Raw genomic sequence first — 19,916 nt, forward strand, 5'->3', positions numbered from 1 at the left:
TAATAATAATAATAATAATAAACTTGCCACTTTCAAAAGAACAAACCAACTAATAAGTTCAATGGATCAATCAGCATCAGATAATCAAATAACCAATTAACTGTTTATTTATGATGAACCCAACCAGCTCACCGGCCTTTTTTAATGATTTTATAACCAACTAATACTCACTAACCAACTAACCAACTAATCAACCAATCGACCAACCAACTAACCAACTAACCAACCAATAACCAACCAACTTACCAATCAACCAATCGACCAACCAACTAACCAATTAACCAACTAACCAATTAACCAACCAACTTACCAATCGACCAACCAACTTACCAATTAACCAACCAACTAACCAATCAACCAACCAACCAACTAACCAGTTAACCAACCAACTAACCAACCAATTAACCAATTAACCAGCCAGCCAACGAACTAATTAACTAATTAACTAATCCACTCACATAGAAAATAAAATTTGAGAAAAAAAGAAAAAGTCAAAACAAACAACTTCCTGTGTTTAATTTTGGACCTACCGAGCTTCCGTACTCCAGCAGAGTGACAGTAATAAATAAAACAATAAATATAATGTAAAGAATATAATAAAGAAACACAAACTTACTGAGCATGAGCAGAACACTCCTCCACCTGCCTGGTTCTCCACAGGTGAGTCTGATCACCTGTAATGACCACAGAGCTCCGCCCACATCACAGGTGAGGTTGAGGACTGGAGACAAAGAGGCCACGCCCCTAATGCATCCTCACTTAAAGCTACAGAGACCAAAGACTGTCTGCAGTTTAATATGGATCCTTATGGAGACTCACTGCTGGAGCCTCTGGTGGACGTCAGAGGAACTGCAGCCTTCGGTTACTATGAAAAGAGACCACTAGCAACGTTAGCAAGTTAGCATTGCTAATGATTATCTAACAGTTAGAAATGCAAACCAGTTGGCTATGACCTTTTATAATGCCAACAGGTTTATAGAAACAGCTAGTAAAAACACTGCTAGCAGAAATACCAGTACAATGCTAACCACTATAAGGAGACATCTGTAATCCCAGCTGGTATTAGCAGTAACCCTGAATAATGCTAAGTTACTTGCTAACTGATCTGAGCATTGAACTTGAATCAGACGTATTTCTCATTCTTTATATTTATTGGACAATAAATATTTTGGTGACGAAAGCCAACAGGATGCTGAATACAAAATTACAGACAAAGGTAACAAACAACCTCCACGTGAACAGAAACTGCGTCGTATTTACACCAGACTGCATTTACAAAGAACAACTTCACCAACAGAGAATATCTGTACTCATAAATAAAAATATTTACAGTAAACATAGAGCACACACGATACTGTTAGCGTCTCTACAGACGACGTTCTGTTTACTCATTTATTTACGTTTGTTTTTCAGTCTGTTACTTTATGTTGTCACGACCTCGCTTTGACCTTGGCGGCCTTCCCGGCGGCCTTCCCTTGCTCTTTCTTTACGTCCCTCCGGATGGTTCCCGCCACTTTCATTCCAAGATCCCGGATGTGGACTCTGACGTTGCCCAAGTTCCTTTGCCAGGCAGCGTCCATCTTGATGGTCTTAGCTCCGTGCCCTTGGCTGTCACAGGAACTGTCCTCTCTTTTGGGTGGTGTGCTTGTGCCACCCACTCTCTTTACTCCCTGGCGTTCCCACGTATTAGCGTCCACTGTAGTGTTTGGCTTCGCGGGGCCGTTGATCCCTGCCGCCTTACTTCGGAGTCGTTGCGGTTCCCAATCGGTTCCTTCGTGTGAAGCACCTGGGTTCGTGGAGTCCGACTCCCCACCAGTCTTACACCCTAGATTCTGTCGTTTCCACGCATTAGCATCCACTGTGCCATTAGCAGGATTAGCAGTGCTCTTATTTCGTATTCGCTGTGGTTCTGACGGTGTAGCGTCCACTTTGGTGTCAGAATTCGCGATGCTCCTACTTCGCAGTCGCTGTGGTTCCCAAGTGCTAGCTGCCATGTCGGACTTTGCGGGAGTGTTCCTGGTGGATTTATGTCCTTGTTGCTGCTGTTCCCACATGCTAGAGTCCATTTTAGCGTCCGTATTAGCAGACTTAGACATCCAAATGTTCTTACTTTGTTGTCTTTGTGGTTCCCACATGCTAGATTCACTTTTAGAGTCAGAATTAGGAATCCCAGTGCTCTTGCTACGTTGTCGTTCCCACATGCTAGAGTTCACTTTAGAGTCAGAATTAGCAGTATTAGGAATCCCAATATTCTTACTTTGTTGTCTTTGCGGTTCCCACGTGTTAACAATCATTGTCATGTTTGGTTTTGCAGGAATAGGAACAACAGCGTTTGCACTTCCTAGCTGTTGTGGTTCCCACATGCTGGCATCCAGTTTGGTTTCTATTTTAGCTGCCAGGGTGGAATATCCCAGATTTTTAAGTCCTTGGAATTGTCCAGAGTCTGCACTCCTGCTTTGTAAGACATTGTCCACTTTAGCACGAGGGTCTGTTGCCCCCTGTCGCTGTGGTGGTAATAATGGTGGAATACGTTGTGGCAGTCTTAGCGACAGTCTTTGTGGTGGTGGTGGTGGGGGTGGTGTTGGAGGTGGCGAAGCTTCCAGCAAGTCCCAACGAGTGTCCACAAACTCCAGGGAAGAGCCGAGCATGCCGGCCAGCTCGGGGGTGGCTTCCACCAGCTCCAGGGGGTCCTTGACGTCTGGCCTGAAGGAAGCCAGCTCCTGCTCATCGGGACCTGTCAGGAGCTGCGACAGGGACGCCTGCCGGTAGAACTCATCCTCAGACATCGACTGCACATTCAGCTGTGGGAAGAGGCGCCGGAAAGACCGAGAAGTCATCCGAAGTCGACCCAGGACGTCGGAGAGGAGGAGCCAGTTCCTGGGACTGAAGGACAGAGCGAGGAGGAGAGAAAAAGAGTGAGGTTTATTTTTTTACGTCAGTATCTTGGTTCGTAGAAGAATGTCAACAAACGTCACACAAGCATTTCTAACGGCTCAATCTGTTTAAAGGACTGCGTCCGATCAGACAGCAGCGTGGCCGTTATTACAGCGCCATCATTTGGTCAATTGGGCTCATGTTTCTCGCACATGCAGATAATTCCCAGTTGATTATTCCAGCTCACAGGAATTTTAGCTTTTATCTGGAGTCAATGAGTGTTTCAATTTCGGACAAAACTGATATCAACCCTCTCTGAGCACGAGGAGGAAGAGGAAATTAGTTCTGTTGTGTTTAATTACAGATTAAATATTAAATTAATCCGTTAAATGTCAGAGAGGGAAGAAGGAGGAAACACGGACAGTTTCTCTTTTATGAATTCTGCAGCCGAAGACGTTATTGATTCCCAATGTCGGTCGATGTGAAGGGCAGAGGACGTACACGGCGGCGGACGAGGCCACATGTTGCTTTAAAGCCGCACGCTGCTGGAATGTTAAACAACCCGATGAAATGTGTGTGTGTCGGTACCCGGTGGCCTTGTACCCGGGAGGAGCCATTAATACTACATCAGACACAAGAGGGAAAAAAATGAGAGAGAGACGAAGAGAAAGAGAGAGGAGGAGAAAGAGAGAGGAGGAGAGAAGCGACAGGGGAGGAAGACGAAGTGGAAGCCAATTAGCCGCGTCGCCACAGCGATGCAATCCTCGTTAACGACCTCTCCGTCTGTCCTGCCTTTATCTCTCTCTCTCTCTCTCTCTCTCTCTCCATCTCCTCCTCCGAGGATCTTTTTTCTCTTCCGCTCACTCTACCCTCCGTTCGCTCTCTCTCCCTCCTCCGCTATCCCTTTCTTTTCTTTCTAGGCTGGCTTTCCACCACCTTAATTGGACTGTGTGTGTGTGTGTGTGTGTGTGTGAAAGAGAGGGAGATGTGTTAGAACAACACTGAGAAAGAATGTGTGAGTGTGAAAGAGGAAAAAGAGAGAATGTGAATAAGGAAAGACAAAGTGTGCGGATGTGGTCTTTGTTCCTTCTTTCCGTTGGTCTTCATTCAGTCTCTAAGCTCTATTTTATTTTAGTCCTAATCTGTTTGACCCTAATATATATCGGTACCTTTAGCCCTAAATGTTTACCCCAAGACTCACCAGTTCTTTACTGGTTCCTTCAATCTAAGTTATTTTAGTTCCGAATTCTATGGATGCAAATTTGTTTACACCTAGTTCCTTCAACTGGTGGTTTCATTTGTCCTGATACATGTAATCCAAGTCCCTTAATCCTAGTCCCTTTATCCCTAATAGCTTCTGTAATCATAGACTCTTTAGTCCTTGATCCCTTAATTGTAAAGATTTGTAGCCTTTAGTGAATATCTTTAACTCACCCCTGGGACAGTGACACCTGGATGTTGTAGCAGGGGAGCAGTGGCCGGTCAGACAGCTCAAACTCAAACACCTCCCTCCTGGCTCGTTGCTCCTCATCTTTGTCCTCCTCTTCATCCTCCTCCTCCTCCTCCGGCCCCGGTGGGTCAGCAAGAATGTTATACACTCCTCCCTCGCTGGATGGCTCTGTGAAAACAAACATTCAACAACAGAATTACATTCTTGATGGCACTCAAAGTCTCAAAGTTTCTTCAGTCTTGAATAGTTTAGTCTTGACGGTTGAGTGGTGGTTCCTTTAGTCTTATTGAGTTTAGCGGGGGTTCCTTTAGTCTTGATGGTTGAGCAGTGGTTCCTTTAGTCTTATCGAGTTTAGCGATGGTTCCTTTAGTCTTACCGAGTTTAGCGGTGGTTATTTTAGTCTTGACGAGTTTAGCGGTGGTTCCTTTAGTCTTGACGAGTTTAGCGGTGGTTCCTTTAGTCTTGACGAGTTAAGCGGTGGTTCCTTTAGTCTTAATCGAGCTGAGCGGTGGTTCCTTTAGTCTTGACGAGTTTAGCGGTGGTTCCTTGAGTCTTGACGAGTTTAGCGGTGGTTCCTTTAGTTTTATCGAGTTAAGCGGTGGTTATTTTAGTCTTGACGAGTTTAGCGGTGGTTCCTTTAGTCTTGACGAGTTAAGCAGTGGTTACTTTAGTCCTATCGAGTTCGGCGGTGGTTCCTTTAGTCTTGACGAGTTTAGCGGTGGTTCCTTTAGTCTTGACGAGTTTAGCGGGGGTTCCCTTAGTCTTATCGAATTTAGCGGTGGTTCCTTTAAGCTTATCGAGTTGAGCGGTGGTTCCTTTAGTCTTGACGAGTTAAGCGGTGGTTCCTTTAGTCTTACCGAGTTTAGCTGTGGTTATTTTAGTCTTGACGAGTTTAGCGGTGGTTCCTTTAGTCTTTACAAGTTAATCAGTGATTCCTTTAGTCTAACCGAGTTTAGCGGTGGTTCCTTTAGTCTTGACGAGTTAAGCGGTGGTTCCTTTAGTCTTGACGAGTTTAGCGGTGGTTCCTTTAGTCTTACCGAGTTTAGCGGTGGTTCCTTTAGTTTTATCGAGTTTAACGGTGGTTCCTTCAGTTTTATCGAGTTAAGCGGTGGTTCCTTTAGTCTTACTGAGTTTAGCGGTGGTTCCTTTAGTCTTGACTAGTTTAGCGGTGGTTCCTTTAGTCTTGACGAGTTAAGCGGTGGTTCCTTTAGTCTTGACGAGTTTAGCGGGGGTTCCTTTAGTCTTATCGAGTTTAGCGGTGGTTCCTTTAGTCTTACCGAGTTTAGCGGTGGTTCCTTTAGTTTTATCGAGTTTAACGGTGGTTCCTTCAGTTTTATCGAGTTAAGCGGTGGTTCCTTTAGTCTTACCGAGTTAAGCGGTGGTTATTTTAGTCTTGACTAGTTTAGCGGTGGTTCCTTTAGTCTTGACTAGTTTAGCGGTGGTTCCTTTAGTCTTGACTAGTTTAGCTGTGGTTCCTTTAGTCTTGACGAGTTAAGCGGTGGTTCCTTTAGTCTTATCGAGTTTAGTGGTGGTTCCTTTAGTCTTACCGAGTTTAGCGGTGGTTCCTTTAGTTTTATTGAGTTTAACGGTGGTTCCTTCAGTTTTATCGAGTTAAGCGGTGGTTCCTTTAGTCTTACCGAGTTAAGCGGTGGTTATTTTAGTCTTGACTAGTTTAGCGGTGGTTCCTTTAGTCTTGACTAGTTTAGCGGTGGTTCCTTTAGTCTTGACGAGTTAAGCGGTGGTTCCTTTAGTTTTATCGAGTTTAGTGGTACTTCCTTTATTCCTACATTCTTTATCCTTTCCGAACCTTCCCTGTCGATCTCCCCTGACGTTTGTGTGTGTGTTTGTGTGTAAACTAACCGCACACTGAGCTGCCGTAAAACTCCCAGCAGATTCCGGGATCGCCTTCCGACCTTCCCTGGAGGTCGGAGAGATAGTCTGCACAGAGAGAAAGAGAAACAGAGAGTTAGTGGCTGTTGTGGTCGATCAAAGAGCCGACCAATCAGAGAGGATAAAGGCAGCGAGATGAAAACAATAGAGCCCCACACACACACACACACACACACACACACACACAGAGTGAAAGACGGGAAGAAGAAGATGAGTGTTTGTGCTCAGACGGTGCCGGCTTGTCGCCGCGGCGCTTGGCGCTGAGTAGATGGATGCTGGCAGGAGTGTGTGTTTGTGTGTGTGTGTGTGTGTGTCTGTGTGGCAGTAAGCTGTTCTGGGATTCAACAGCCAAGCCTCATTAAACCCCTCTGGAGAGAGAGAGAGAGAGAGAGAGAGACAGACATAGTGAGAGACAGAGACAGAGAGCGAGAGCTCTCTTACAGCCCCTGTCCTCCCGTTACAGCCCCTGTCCTCCAGTTACAGCCCCTGTCCTTCTGTAACAGCCCCTGTCCTCCAGTTACAGCCCCTGTCCTCCAGTTACAGCCCCTGTCCTTCTGTACAGCCCCTCCCCAGTTACAGCCCCTGTCCTCCAGTTACAGCCCCTGTCCTCCAGTTACAGCCCCTGTCCTTCTGTTACAGCCCCTGTCCTCCCGTTACAGCCCCTGTCCTCCCGTTACAGCCCCTGTCCTCCCGTAACAGCCCCTGTCCTTCCGTTACAGCCCCTGTCCTTCTGTTACAGCCCCTGTCCTCCCGTAACAGCCCCTGTCCTCCCGTTACAGACCCTGTCCTTCTGTTACAGACCCTGTCCTTCTGTTACAGCCCCTGTCCTTCTGTTACAGCCCCTGTCCTCCCGTAACAGCCCCTGTCCTCCCGTTACAGCCCCTGTCCTCCAGTTACAGCCCCTGTCCTCCAGTTACAGCCCGTCCTCTGTAACAGCCCCTGTCCTCTGTATCAGCCCCTGTCCTCCCGTTACAGCCCCTGTCCTTCGTTACAGCCCCTGTCCTCTGTAACAGCCCCTCCTCCTGTTACAGCCCCTGTCCTCCGTTACAGCCCCTGTCCTCCGTTACAGCCCCTGTCCTCCGTAACAGCCCCTGTCCTCCTGTTACAGCCCCTGTCCTCCTGTTACAGCCCCTGTCCTCCGTTACAGCCCCTGTCCTCCTGTTACAGCCCCTGTCCTCTGTAACAGCCCCTGTCCTCTGTAACAGCCCCTGTCCTCTGTAACAGCCCCTGTCCTCTGTATACAGCCCCTGTCCTCTGTAACAGCCCCTGTCCTCTGTAACAGCCCGTCCTCCTGTTACAGCCCCTGTGCTCCTGTTACAGCCCCTGTCCCCGAAAAGTTTCTGACATTAAAACACACACACACACACACACACACACACACACACACATATACGTAAATATTGAATTGATATTATAAAATGAGTTTTAGCCTCATTATTGGCTCCAATAATTAATAAATTGACCAGTTGATTGATTATTACTAGTTGGCGATCTGTTGATAATTAATTAGTTGGACTAGTTGATGGAAACAGTGATTTACATTAAAATTTGTCAACTATTGGAAATTAATTGTTCTGGAAATCCCGGTTCATTCAGTGTGTGAGAGTAACAATCAGCAGCAGATAACAAGGAGGCAGCCCCCCCACACACACACACTCCTACCCTCCAGGAAGGTTTCCATGGCAGCGCTGTGGGTCATGTTGATTGGTCCCCTCCCAGAGTAAGAGGTGAGGGTGGGGTCGGCGCCGCAGGCCAGCAGGAAACGCACCACCTCCAGGTGGTCGTTCTCCACAGCGTCGTGCAGCGGTCTGAAACAGGAAACAGGATCCTGTTATTTAATTAACAATTTTCAGAATCGTTTTAGTTAAAAATGTCAAGTTTCTCCCAGTAAACTGAATTTCTGGGTTTCTGTTCGTTGAACCAAACATCAGAGAAACTGTGATGGTCACTTTTTACTGTCTTCTGACATTTTGTTGACAAATAATCAAATAAATGAAATATTTAGCTGTAGCCTTAAAACATGTTGTTAAAAGTGACAGTAGTATTATTGTATTAGCTGTATTAGCACCGGTTCTGTTGTGTCAGCATTCACCCATAAAGACTTGTTTCTATGCAGACGATGCAGTTATTTATACTGAAGCTTTTACCCACCAAATTTTCAGAAATATTACATCTTCGTGGTAGCTACACAAAAGTTCATCCACCTTTGAAGACTCAGAGTCAATGACTGGATGTGAGGAGTTTCCGCATGCGTTTCAATATTTTTGGCGAAGTAATTTAAATACTCGATAATGGAAATTTGCTCATCGTCAAAACAACAATGACGACATTATCGCAAACGACATATATCGCCCACCTCTAACTCACATCCTGTCGGTGTAAACCAGTGACGTCTCGTACCTGGTTCCATCCTGAGCACTGCAGTTGACGTCAGCTCCGTGCTCCACCAGGTGGCGTATGATCGCCAGCCAGCCGCGGGCGCAGGCTTCGTGCAGGGCACAGTACCCGGCGTTGTCTCGATGGTTCACGTCGCAGATCCGCCGCTCCAGACAGTACAGCACCACCTCCTGGACATGAGCAGACGTGGACAACCAATGAGACACAGCGTCCGCACTCCCAAAAAGAGTAATCACCAAATAGGAATCACCAGAGTGAGGAATGCCAAACCGATATTTCGTTACCTTTGTAAAATGAGGTTTCTCCTCACAGTAAAATGATGTTTCTCTTGAATGTAAAATTATGTTTCTCCTCGTTGTGAAATGAGGTTTCGCCTCACAGTAAATTGAAGTTTCTCCTAAATGTAAAATGAGGTTTCTCCTCACAGTAAAATGAAGTTTCTCTTGAATGTAAAATTATGTTTCTCCTCGTTGTGAAATGAGGTTTCGCCTCACAGTAAATTGAAGTTTCTCCTAAATGTAAAATGAGGTTTCTCCTCACAGTAAAAAAAGGTTTCTCCTCACAGTAAAATGAAGTTTCTCCTCACAGTAAAAAAAGGTTTCTCCTCACAGTAAAGTCAGGTTTCTCCTAAATGTAAAATCAGGTTTCCCCTCACTGTAAAATGAGGTTACTCCTCAACGTAAAATGAGGTTTCTCCTCACAGTAAAATGAGGTTTCTCCTCACAGTAAAATGAGGTTTCTCCTCACAGTAAAATGAGGTTTCTCCTCGTTGTAAAATTAGGTTTCTCCTCACAGTAAAAAAAGGTTTCTCCTCACAGTAAATTGAAGTTTCTCCTAAATGTAAAATGAGGTTTCTCCTCACAGTAAAATGAAGTTTCTCTTGAATGTAAAATTATGTTTCTCCTCGTTGTGAAATGAGGTTTCGCCTCACAGTAAATTGAAGTTTCTCCTAAATGTAAAATGAGGTTTCTCCTCACAGTAAAAAAAGGTTTCTCCTCACAGTAAAATGAAGTTTCTCCTCACAGTAAAAAAAGGTTTCTCCTCACAGTAAAGTCAGGTTTCTCCTAAATGTAAAATCAGGTTTCCCCTCACTGTAAAATGAGGTTACTCCTCAACGTAAAATGAGGTTTCTCCTCACAGTAAAATGAGGTTTCTCCTCACAGTAAAATGAGGTTTCTCCTCGTTGTAAAATTAGGTTTCTCCTCACAGTAAAAAAGGTTTCTCCTCACAGTAAATTGAAGTTTCTCCTAAATGTAAAATGAGGTTTCTCCTCACAGTAAAATGAAGTTTCTCTTGAATGTAAAATTATGTTTCTCCTCGTGTGAAATGAGGTTTCGCCTCACAGTAAATTGAAGTTTCTCCTAAATGTAAAATGAGGTTTCTCCTCACAGTAAAAAAGGTTTCTCCTCACAGTAAAATGAGGTTTCTCCTCACAGTAAAAAAGGTTTCTCCTCACAGTAAAATGAAGTTTCTCCTCACAGTAAAAAAGGTTTCTCCTCACAGTAAAGTCAGGTTTCTCCTAAATGTAAAATCAGGTTTCCCCTCACTGTAAAATGAGGTTACTCCTCAACGTAAAATGAGGTTTCTCCTCACAGTAAAATGAGGTTTCTCCTCACAGTAAAATGAGGTTTCTCCTCGTTGTAAAATTAGGTTTCTCCTCACAGTAAAAAAAGGTTTCTCCTCACAGTAAATTGAAGTTTCTCCTAAATGTAAAATGAGGTTTCTCCTCACAGTAAAATGAAGTTTCTCCTCATTGTAAAATAAGGTTTCTCCTCACAGTAAAATCAGGTTTCTCCTAAATGTAAAATCAGGTTTCCCCTCACTGTAAAATGAGGTTACTCCTCAACGTAAAATGAGGTTTCTCCTCACAGTAAAATGAGGTTTCTTCTCGTTGTAAAATTAGGTTTCTCCTCACAGTAAAAAAAGGTTTCTCCTCACAGTAAATTGAAGTTTCTCCTAAATGTAAAATGAGCTTTCTCCTCACAGTAAAATGAAGTTTCTCCTCATTGTAAAATAAGGTTTCTCCTCATAGTAAAAAGAGGTTTCTCCTCACAGTAAAAAATGGTTTCTCCTCGTTGTAAAATGAGGTTTCTCCTAAATGTAAAATCAGGCTTCCCCTCACTGTAAATGAGGTTTCTCCTCATACTAAAATGAGGTTTCTCCTCACAGTAAAATGAGGTTTCTCCTCACAGTACAATGAGGTTTCTCCTCACAGTAAAATGAGGTTTCTCCTCACAGTAAAATGAGGTTTCTCCTCACAGTACAATGAGGTTTCCCCTCACTGGAAAATTATGTTTCTCCTTGTTGTAAATGAGGTTTCTCCTCATACTAAAATCATGAGAGCAGTCAGCAGAACCAGACTGGACTAGTCTTGGTTTAAAGGTCTGTAACCAAACAAGGAAATTACACATTAATGGTAAAGAAACAGTTCCACCATAGGAGAACAACAAGAGACGAAGGCCTCTCTCTCTTCTTCTGCTGCTCTCTCGAAGTGATTGCTGCTTGACAAAAAAAAAAACTCCTGTATGTGTGTGTGTGTGTGTGTGTGTGTGTGTGTGTGTGTGTGTGTGTGTGAGAGAGAGTGTGTGTGTGTGTCGTGACGGATGACGGCTTCATTTGCAAACTGAGCTCGTTAGCTTCACCGCTGCACCTCAACGAGAGAGAGAGAGAGAGTGCGAGCGAGAGAGGCAGGGTGACACTTGTGAGGCCCAACGAGCTGTCACACAGCACATAACATATTCAGACTGCGTGTGTGCGTGTGTGTGTGTGTGTGTGTGTCTGACTAATGCCGCACACACACACACACACACACACGCAGTTTTCTGCCTCCAAATGATTTCCAAACGTCGGCTGAATTTCAATAATCTGTGCTTTAACTTTAATGCCACAGGTTAGAGTCCAGCTGACGATACCTGCTGTGTTTGTCCTCATGGTGGCGCTACAAGAAAGATATTATTGGGTCACAATGATTTAATTTTTATATAAAAATACAAAGAAATGTATGTTTTTGTAAATGTTTCCAGCACAAATTGTTAAATAAAGGCACAATAAGACTGGATGGGATCTTAAAGGGTTAAAAAAAAATTTCATGCACAATTAATCGACTAATCACAATTTTCCCACAATTCAATGATCGGCTACGGTATTAAGTGACTGCTAACATTTAACTGACCAAACACTTTTATTTTGAAGTCAGCTAGTCACAGGATGTGGTCAGTTAGCTTCAACCAAACTGGGTCTACAAAACGAGACAACGATCTTTGTTTGGGAGAGTTTTTGTTCAGAGTAACTCGCTCAATTTGTCAAAAGGAAGTTGTTCTTCAATCCCTTATTTTTTCTCTCTCTCTCCACCACAATCAGCCGTCCTCCGATCAATACGACTCTCTAACCTCACTCTAGATCACGCCACAAGTTGCTCATTCATCCACTATCAAACAGCAAAAACCCCGACTGGATCTCCAGGCTGACGTAAGTGAAAACAATTTACCACTCAGCCAGGTAACGAACATAAAATCAGATCAACAGCAGCAGAAATTAAACAAAGTATAAAAATGTGTGACTCCGCCCACTCCACCTGTGTGTTTTCTGTTACCTCGTAGCCCAGACGGGCGGCGCGCTGCAGCAGCGTCTCTCCGGCGTTTTTGTTCACAATGAGCCGACGGACTTCAGGAGGGACGGGCCGGGCAGCGTGCTGCTGCGGAGAGGAAGTTCTACAGGCGGGAGAGCGAGACGGGTCTGACGGCGAGATCTGTGTGTGTGTGTGGAGAGAGTGAGACAGAGAGAGAGTGAAACAGAGAGAGAGACAGGGCTCCATTTTAGTTCCTCTGTTACAGCAGCCGGGGCCTTTATTTGAAGCAGGCTTATATTAGAGTATTTTTAGTATTTCTACTGAATTTGATGGAAATTTGGACTCGTTTCAGCCTTTAACGCTTCGGTCTTCAGCTTCCCTCCAGATTAATGACTCTTATTGTATTCAAAACTCCCTTTAAAAATCTGTCAATTTAAGTAATTTTATCTTAATTTTGTAACATTTTAATGCTTACATTTGTAGTATTTGCACTTAAACTGAACAGTTTCCCTCAGAATAAACATTTTATTTTATTCAAACAAACCTTTAATAATAAATGTATGCTCTTATTAAAAGTAACGTGAGCTTACATTTACAGTATTTCATATGTTCCTTAATCAAAGCTAACGAGTGTATTTTCTGAACGAGGAGAGTCGGAGGGAGAGACGGATGAAAAGCTGCATCGCCGAGCTGCTGACGCCACGGCAACCGTCTCCGCTGCTTAGCAGCCAGACAGCGTGTGCATGTTAATGTGTTTGTGTGTGTAATGTGTGTGCGCAGGCGTCTGTCAAACGAAGCCGCTCGCCGCCACGCATCGACAAACAGGATGCGAGCTTTGCCCCGGAGGTGTGTGAGTGTGTGAGTGTGTGTCTGTGTGTGTGTGTGTGTGTTTTTTTCCAGCGCAGCAAACAAGGAGGAGGATCGACACAGTGTGTGTGTTACAGTGTGTGTTTTAGTGTGTGTGCGTCCTCGCTGCCCTGAGGAAATCTCCGGTGCAGCAGCTGTCAAAACGGCACAAGCCGCCACCGCCGCACACACTGAAATACACACACATAAGCGCGTGTGCACACACACACACACACACACACACACACACACACACACACACACACACACACACACACACACACAGTACATGTGGAGAATATTATTCTTCCTCCATAACCTTCAATCACTCCATCCTCCCTCCTTCCCTCGCTCTCTCCTTCACTTTAATCTGCAGTGAATTGAATTACTCACACACACACACACACACACACACACACACACACACACACACACACACACACACACACACACACACACACACACACACACACACGTCCCTGCTGAGGTTCCCCAGCGAGCTCCAATCAGGACGATAATTGCAACGATTAACGGAGAGACGAAAGAAAAGAGCAGAAACAGAAGAACTGAAAACAACTAAATGTATAAAACTAAAGAATATTTAATGTTTATGGTTTAATAAAACCGTCTGTGTGTTTAAAGAGATAAACTTTCACTCTGGTGGATGTTTTAACTCGGACATGTTTCTGTCCTGTGGATGTTTTGACTCGGCGACTTGCATCTCCGGACCAGAGGAAGAAAACAAGTGCTCCCCCCAGGCGTCTCCCCCCTGGGTGGCTCTCAAACTCTGGATGGCGCACAGACCTCAGTGGATCCTCCGGTATGACGACATCTCGCCACCAAAATCCGGAATGAGATCCATGTGGTCACACAACCTCCTCACCCGCTTGTTCGCGACTGTTTTTTCTTAAGTGCAATAAGTGGGCGGAGCCAGTCGCCGTTGTATCGCTGCATGTGATTGGTTACAGGTAGGGATGACGTACAGTCTTATGTTGACTTCCTGATTTATTTTGAACCAGAGGGGAAATGCAAGGGTCTGCTAGTTGCCATGCTAGCAGGGTTCGCTACCACAGATGGTTCGCCTGAGGATTGCGACACAGGAAACTTAAAATGACCCTTTAAGGTTGTGAAACTATCCTGATAATGACGTATAAAGTTCCTCAGGATAACAGAAACAAAAACAAGCGCTCCTCACTCACCTTCCCACTCTTTTCCTCATCATCGGTTCCTCCGCCGTCTCTCTCCTCCTCCCTCGCCGTCTCTCCTCCCGTGTGCTTCGTCTTGCAGGGGCGCTTGCCCTTCGGCTTGCTGAGGTCGTCGTCATGGCAGTGGAAGGGATGGGGGTCGAGCAAGGAGGAGGAAGGAGGAAGAGGAGGTAAAGAAGGGAGGAAACTGGAGACCCTGCGACTCTCTCTCAGCTTCTGATGCTTGTCCTGGAGGCGGGAAGAGGCGAGGGAGGTGAAGGATGCAGGGGAAGGTAGCCGGGGGGCGGAGCCACACAGTTGCCGGGGGAGATGAGAGGGAGAGGAAGTGGGCGGGGCCATGTGGAAAACTGAAAGAAAACGCAGAAAGAAATGAGACGTAAGTGCTCATTGTTTAAAGGCGTAACACTTGCTAACGATTAAATTATCGGTATTCGTACATGAAATGGGTGTGGCTTAACACTGAAGTGGGCGTGGCTAGCACACATTGTTAGTTTAAGCTCCTGTTAGCATCGCAGCATCGTATTCACGGATGTACAGACGGCTTTCAGTGGATTACTGCGATACTGAAGAAAACTTAAGTCCTACACGTAGGCAGATTTATTTTTAACATTTATTTAGACATCAGAGATAATCCTAAAGTTTAAAGGTAAAGTTTAATGCTGTGTTCACACAGAAAGTGGAGCCAATTTTTTATGCTTTTAAAGATTAAACACAAAGAATAGACAAATTTGTTAGAACATAAAAATTCTGGCGAGAGAAGTTCAGAGTTTATTTAAACTGATTTATCTTCAGTCTCTTCTCAAGAAAAGAAAGACAGGAAGTTAAATGTGTCTGTTACTGATTCCAGCTGTGTCACTTTACTGTGAGCTAAATTAGCATAGCCCTGATCAACCAAACTCCATTCAGAAAACAGGCATTTTAAAAATTGTTTGCTCGTCGTCTAGCAGACTGACAGAGTTCAGATCATGATGATGTTATTCCAGCATCATATTGATCCATTTAAACAGCTGATTATTTTGGTAATACGACAGATTAAAGGGAGAATATTTAGTTGCGTGAAAACGTTATTAAAGTTGTTTTAGGTCTTAAAACTCCATCTGAAGTCCTGATATTAAACTTGTCGTGCAGCTTTCCCTCCCTCGCCTTCCTTCGTCTCTCCGTTTGTGCGTGCGTTCTTCCTCCTCGCCAACAAATGAGCTGCTGTCTGTCCTTCAGCGGGGGACGAGTTAGATAATAAGAGACAGGAAGAGAGAGAGAGAGAGAGAGAGAGAGAGAGAGGGGAACAAAGAAGTCTTCTCGCTCGAGTGGAGCAGCAAGCGAGCGGGCGAACGAGGTAGCAGATAGTGGGGGAGGGGAGAGCGAGAGAGACAGAGTTTTCTGTTTTCCATTGCAGACGCCTGCAGGAAACACACACACACACACACACACACACACACACACACACACACACACACACACACACACACACACACACACAGCCAGAGGTTGTTTCGAGGAGTCACGCCACTTCCATCTGTTGCATTATTTATAAGCCCGGACACACACACACACACACACACACACACACACACACACACACACACACACACACACACACACACACACTGTATAACGAAGGTGTGTGCGTTTAATCGTCAAAATGCAGCATTTATTGGTTTCTTCAACCGTGACATCATCGTCATTAAGTCCGACGCCGTTTATCGAAAATTTTAACATCGGAGTGAAAACGAGACGATCAGAACAATTATGACCACCACCAAGTATCGCAAAGGCGACAACCCCGACACGATTTACAGCACTAAATCGTAACACATCATATCGTAACGAATCGTATTGAATCACATCGTATCGTAACGTATTGTATTGAATCACATCGTAACGTATACATTTACATCAACAACAAATCGTATCAGTTTCCTTGATTAAACTTTTTGCCAGTAGACCCTTAATTACAGTAACTTAAGTAAATGTACTCAGTTACTTTCCACCAACTGTCAATTAAATTCAGTAGCACACACACACACACACACACATTGTGGAACGTCAGGTTTAGATTTAATTGGATTTATTTCATCCTGACGGAACACGTGGAGCCTGAACGCAGCGCTCAAAAAACAAAAGAAGAAGAAGAGGCTGTGTGTGTGTGTGTGTGTGTGAGAGTGTGTGTGACAGCTCCATCTGGGAGATGTTAGACGGCTATTAGCACGCCACGGGTTCATACACACACGTCAGAAAACACACACACACACACACACACACACACACACACACACACGTTCTTCCACTTGTGAGCGCCGACAATCAGAGAGAGGAAAAAGAGAGACGGGGAGAGACGAGAGGAGGAGGAGGAGGAGAGCCGACGACAGCAGAGAGACGAAGAGATTTCATCAGAAACACTCACAGCTGCTGCCTTCAAAATAAAAGCATCTCTAAAAATCAGACAAACATTTTAATCTTATTTTTGTACATGTTAACGATGAATCTTCAATAAATACTATAGTTAGTCATGGAGTTCCACAAGGTTCTGTACTTGGACCAATACTATTTACTTTATATATGCTCCCTTTAGGCAACATTATTAGGAATCACTCCATTAACTTTCACTGTTATGCAGATGATACGCAGTTATATCTATCAATCAAGCCCGATGAAATTAATCAGTTATCTAAATTACAAACATGTCTTAAGGACATAAAATCCTGGATGACCTGCAATTTTCTGATGTTAAACTCAGAAAAAAACGAAATTCTTGTTCTTGGCCCCAAAAACCTTAGAGACTCACTGTCTAAAGATATAGTTACTCTAGATGGCATTAACTTGGCCTCTAGCACCACTGTCAGGAATCTTGGAGTTATCTTTGATCAGGATTTGTCATTTAACTCCCACATAAAGCAGACCTCTAGGACTGCCTTCTTTCATTTACGTAATATTACAAAAAATTAGACACATACTACCACAGACAGATGCAGAAAAACTAATCCATGCATTTGTTACTTCAAGGCTGGATTACTGCAACTCTTTATTATCAGGTTGCCCCAATAAGTCCATTAAAACGCTCCAATTAATTCAGAACGCTGCAGCACGAGTACTGACAGGAACTATAAAAAGAGATCACATCTCTCCTGTACTAGCTTCTCTGCATTGGCTCCCTGTAAAATGTAGAATAGAATTTAAAATCCTCCTCCTCACCTATAAAGCTCTTCATGGTCAGGCCCCTGCATATCTTAAAGAGCTCATAGTACCCTATTACCCCTCTAGAACACTACGTTCTCTGAATGCTGGGCTACTTGTGGTTCCTATAGTCTCTAAAAGTAGAACAGGAGCCAGAGCCTTCAGTTACCAAGCTCCTCTCCTGTGGAACCAGCTTCCAGTTGTGGTTCGGGAGGCAGACACCCTCACCACATTCAAGAGTAGGCTTAAGACATTCCTCTTTGATAAAGCTTATAGTTAGGGCTGGATCAGGTGAGTCCTGAACCATCCCTTAGTTATGCTGCTATAGGCCTAGACTATCGGGGGATTTCCCATGATGCACCGAGCTCCTCCCTTCCTCTCTCTTTCTGCACTCATTCATGTTCCATTAATGCATGTTACTAACTTCACTTCTTCCCTGGAGTTCTTGTGCTTTCTCGTCTCGCAGGTTCTCGTCGATCCTGGTGGAGCCTCCTGCCATGGTCCTGCTAGATTGCCATTGCCAATACTGTTGTTGCTGTGCACCTGTTTGTCTGTCTGTCGCTCTCTCTCTCTCTCTCTCTCACCCCAACTGGTCGAGACAGACAACCACCCACCTAGAGCCGGAGGATCTGTCCTAGGTTTCTGCCTTTTAACAGGCAGTTTTTCCTTGCCCTTGTCGCCAAGGTCTTGCTCATGGTGGTACTGTTGGGTCTCTGTAATTAATGTTTTAAAGAGTTCGGTCTAGACCTGCTCTATTTGAAAAGTGTCCTGAGATAACTTCTGTTATGAATTGGCGCTATACAAATAAAATTGAATTGAATTAAATTATTTTTATTTGTTTATTATTGTATTGATTTTATTTTCCTCGTTCCTCCTGAGAGTTGAAGCTTTTTTGTATGTATGGACGTGATAAATGAATAATTTTGATTAATAATAAAAATTGGGCCTTCGCTGTCAGCCTTACCTCTCGGGTCTTCCCTCCTCACAAACGTACGGTCACACCAGCCTCCGTTGACCTCTGATCTTCCACTGATGGCTGGGATGTCCATTCTGAACTTTCTGTCGACCTCCGCTGACCTCTGGCTGGAGGGCAGCCATTGGCTGAGCTCTCCGGGGAGGCGGGGCTTGTTAAGCCTGAGGCCGTTCAGTTCAATGCAAACCTTCAGCTTCTTCACGTCGTCCAGGGTGGCGTCTGTAATGGATGACAACCAGTGATCGGTAAGACGGGATCAAACAACAAACCTTTAATTAAACATACCTAATCAATAAGTCAATAACTGATCATCAATCACTGCAGATATACGGCTGTGGGTTATCTGTGTTCATCGTCTTACCGGTGGTTAACTTCTTGTTGGGGTTTCCCGCCCTGTCCTCCTCCTCCCTCTCCTCCTCCCGCTCCTCCTCCCTCCCTCTCTTCAGCCGGCTGCTGATGATGCTGCTCTGGTGGAACGGCTCCAGACTAAAGATACGCCTCCGGTTTATCGGCATGCTTAGATTTGAACCTCCGAGCACGGAGGTGTTTCCCTGAAACAGGCCTCTGGTTGTGGACAGAAACCTTTGTTGTTGCTGTGAGACTAAACTCCTCTCCTCTTTCTTCTTCTCCTCCAGCAGATTATCCCCTTCGTTCTTCTTCTCTTCCTCCGGTGGAGCGCCATCCCTCTCTCGGAGGATGGGGAGGTTGTCGGAGTGGCGGCACAGCGACAGGACGGGGAGGCAGCTGTGAGGACCCGACGAATGGAGACCTACAAAGACAAACATAATAATGGTATGCTTCCCTAACCTTTAACATATATATATATATATATATATCAAACAATATGCAGACGATACTCTGCTGTATGTCCACATAAACCTGGGTGGTTGTTAACATGCAGTGTGTAGTTTCTGCCATTAGGGGGCCTCTCACATCCAAACAACAACAGAAGAGGATGTTTGATGAGGTGGTGAAGCAGTGAGGGATCATGGGAGTTGTTGACTTCACCACCATTGGCGTCATTGCAGTCAGCTTCTCCCGGTTAGGATTCCTTCCGTGTTCATGGTTCAGGAGCTTTCTACCGGGAGCCCAATTATCCACAGAGGTCTTGTCCTCTCCAAAACAAACAGACCCGCTGATTAAACCACTAAAAACACCGATATAGGACTGTAAATATCCGGTACTTCCTCTAGTGTTGACAGGTTTTGTGAAGTAAGACCCCAAAAAAAACAAATACTGCAAAAGTTAAGAATTTATATTGAACAAATAAAAATAAAAAGTTGTCGTACTCGGCTTCTGTACAGTTTAGTCACATTTTCCCCTGAAAATTAAATTCTAAAATCTCACAAACATAAACTTTTTAAATATTTTTTTATATGTTTTCCGTAAAGACGCTGCACTTTGGACTGTCTGGGATTCACAGTCTGTTTATTGTGACCTCTGACCTTTAACACACACGTCTCATTAAAAGGAAATCAATTCTTAAACAGAGATTCACTCACACACACACAGCAGATCAAACGCAGTCGGCTTTTACTCTCT

At 44.5% G+C, this 19,916-nt stretch overlaps 1 protein-coding gene and 1 long non-coding RNA gene across 4 annotated transcripts in view; one reads left to right on the top strand and one right to left on the bottom strand.

Annotated features, from left to right (window-relative positions):
• Positions 1–1,132: 1,132 nt before the first annotated feature.
• Positions 1,133–19,916, bottom strand: part of LOC127378329 (BCL-6 corepressor) — a 31,455-nt gene continuing 12,671 nt past the window's right edge. For both annotated transcript variants that reach the window (XM_051426949.1, XM_051426948.1), the window contains exons 5-13: positions 18,736–19,143; positions 18,366–18,593; positions 14,225–14,577; positions 12,204–12,359; positions 8,615–8,781; positions 7,877–8,022; positions 6,185–6,262; positions 4,309–4,492; positions 1,133–2,883 (exon numbers count right to left, since the gene is read on the bottom strand). In XM_051426949.1, the coding sequence (XP_051282909.1) occupies positions 1,431–2,883; positions 4,309–4,492; positions 6,185–6,262; positions 7,877–8,022; positions 8,615–8,781; positions 12,204–12,359; positions 14,225–14,577; positions 18,366–18,593; positions 18,736–19,143 (3,173 nt within the window). In that variant the 3' untranslated portion in view covers positions 1,133–1,430. The remainder of the gene's footprint in view (positions 2,884–4,308; positions 4,493–6,184; positions 6,263–7,876; positions 8,023–8,614; positions 8,782–12,203; positions 12,360–14,224; positions 14,578–18,365; positions 18,594–18,735; positions 19,144–19,916) is intronic.
• Positions 9,231–10,583, top strand: LOC127378331 (uncharacterized). Of its 2 annotated transcripts, none has more exons than XR_007887897.1 (3): positions 9,231–9,484; positions 9,577–9,645; positions 10,377–10,583. It is a non-coding gene; the product is annotated as an uncharacterized LOC127378331 (long non-coding RNA). The 2 variants fall into 2 exon arrangements; XR_007887898.1 differs by having other exon boundaries at positions 9,577–9,599.

This window comes from Dicentrarchus labrax, unplaced genomic scaffold (genome assembly GCF_905237075.1).
Source record: "Dicentrarchus labrax unplaced genomic scaffold, dlabrax2021, whole genome shotgun sequence".
Classification (NCBI taxonomy): Eukaryota; Metazoa; Chordata; class Actinopteri; family Moronidae; genus Dicentrarchus; species Dicentrarchus labrax.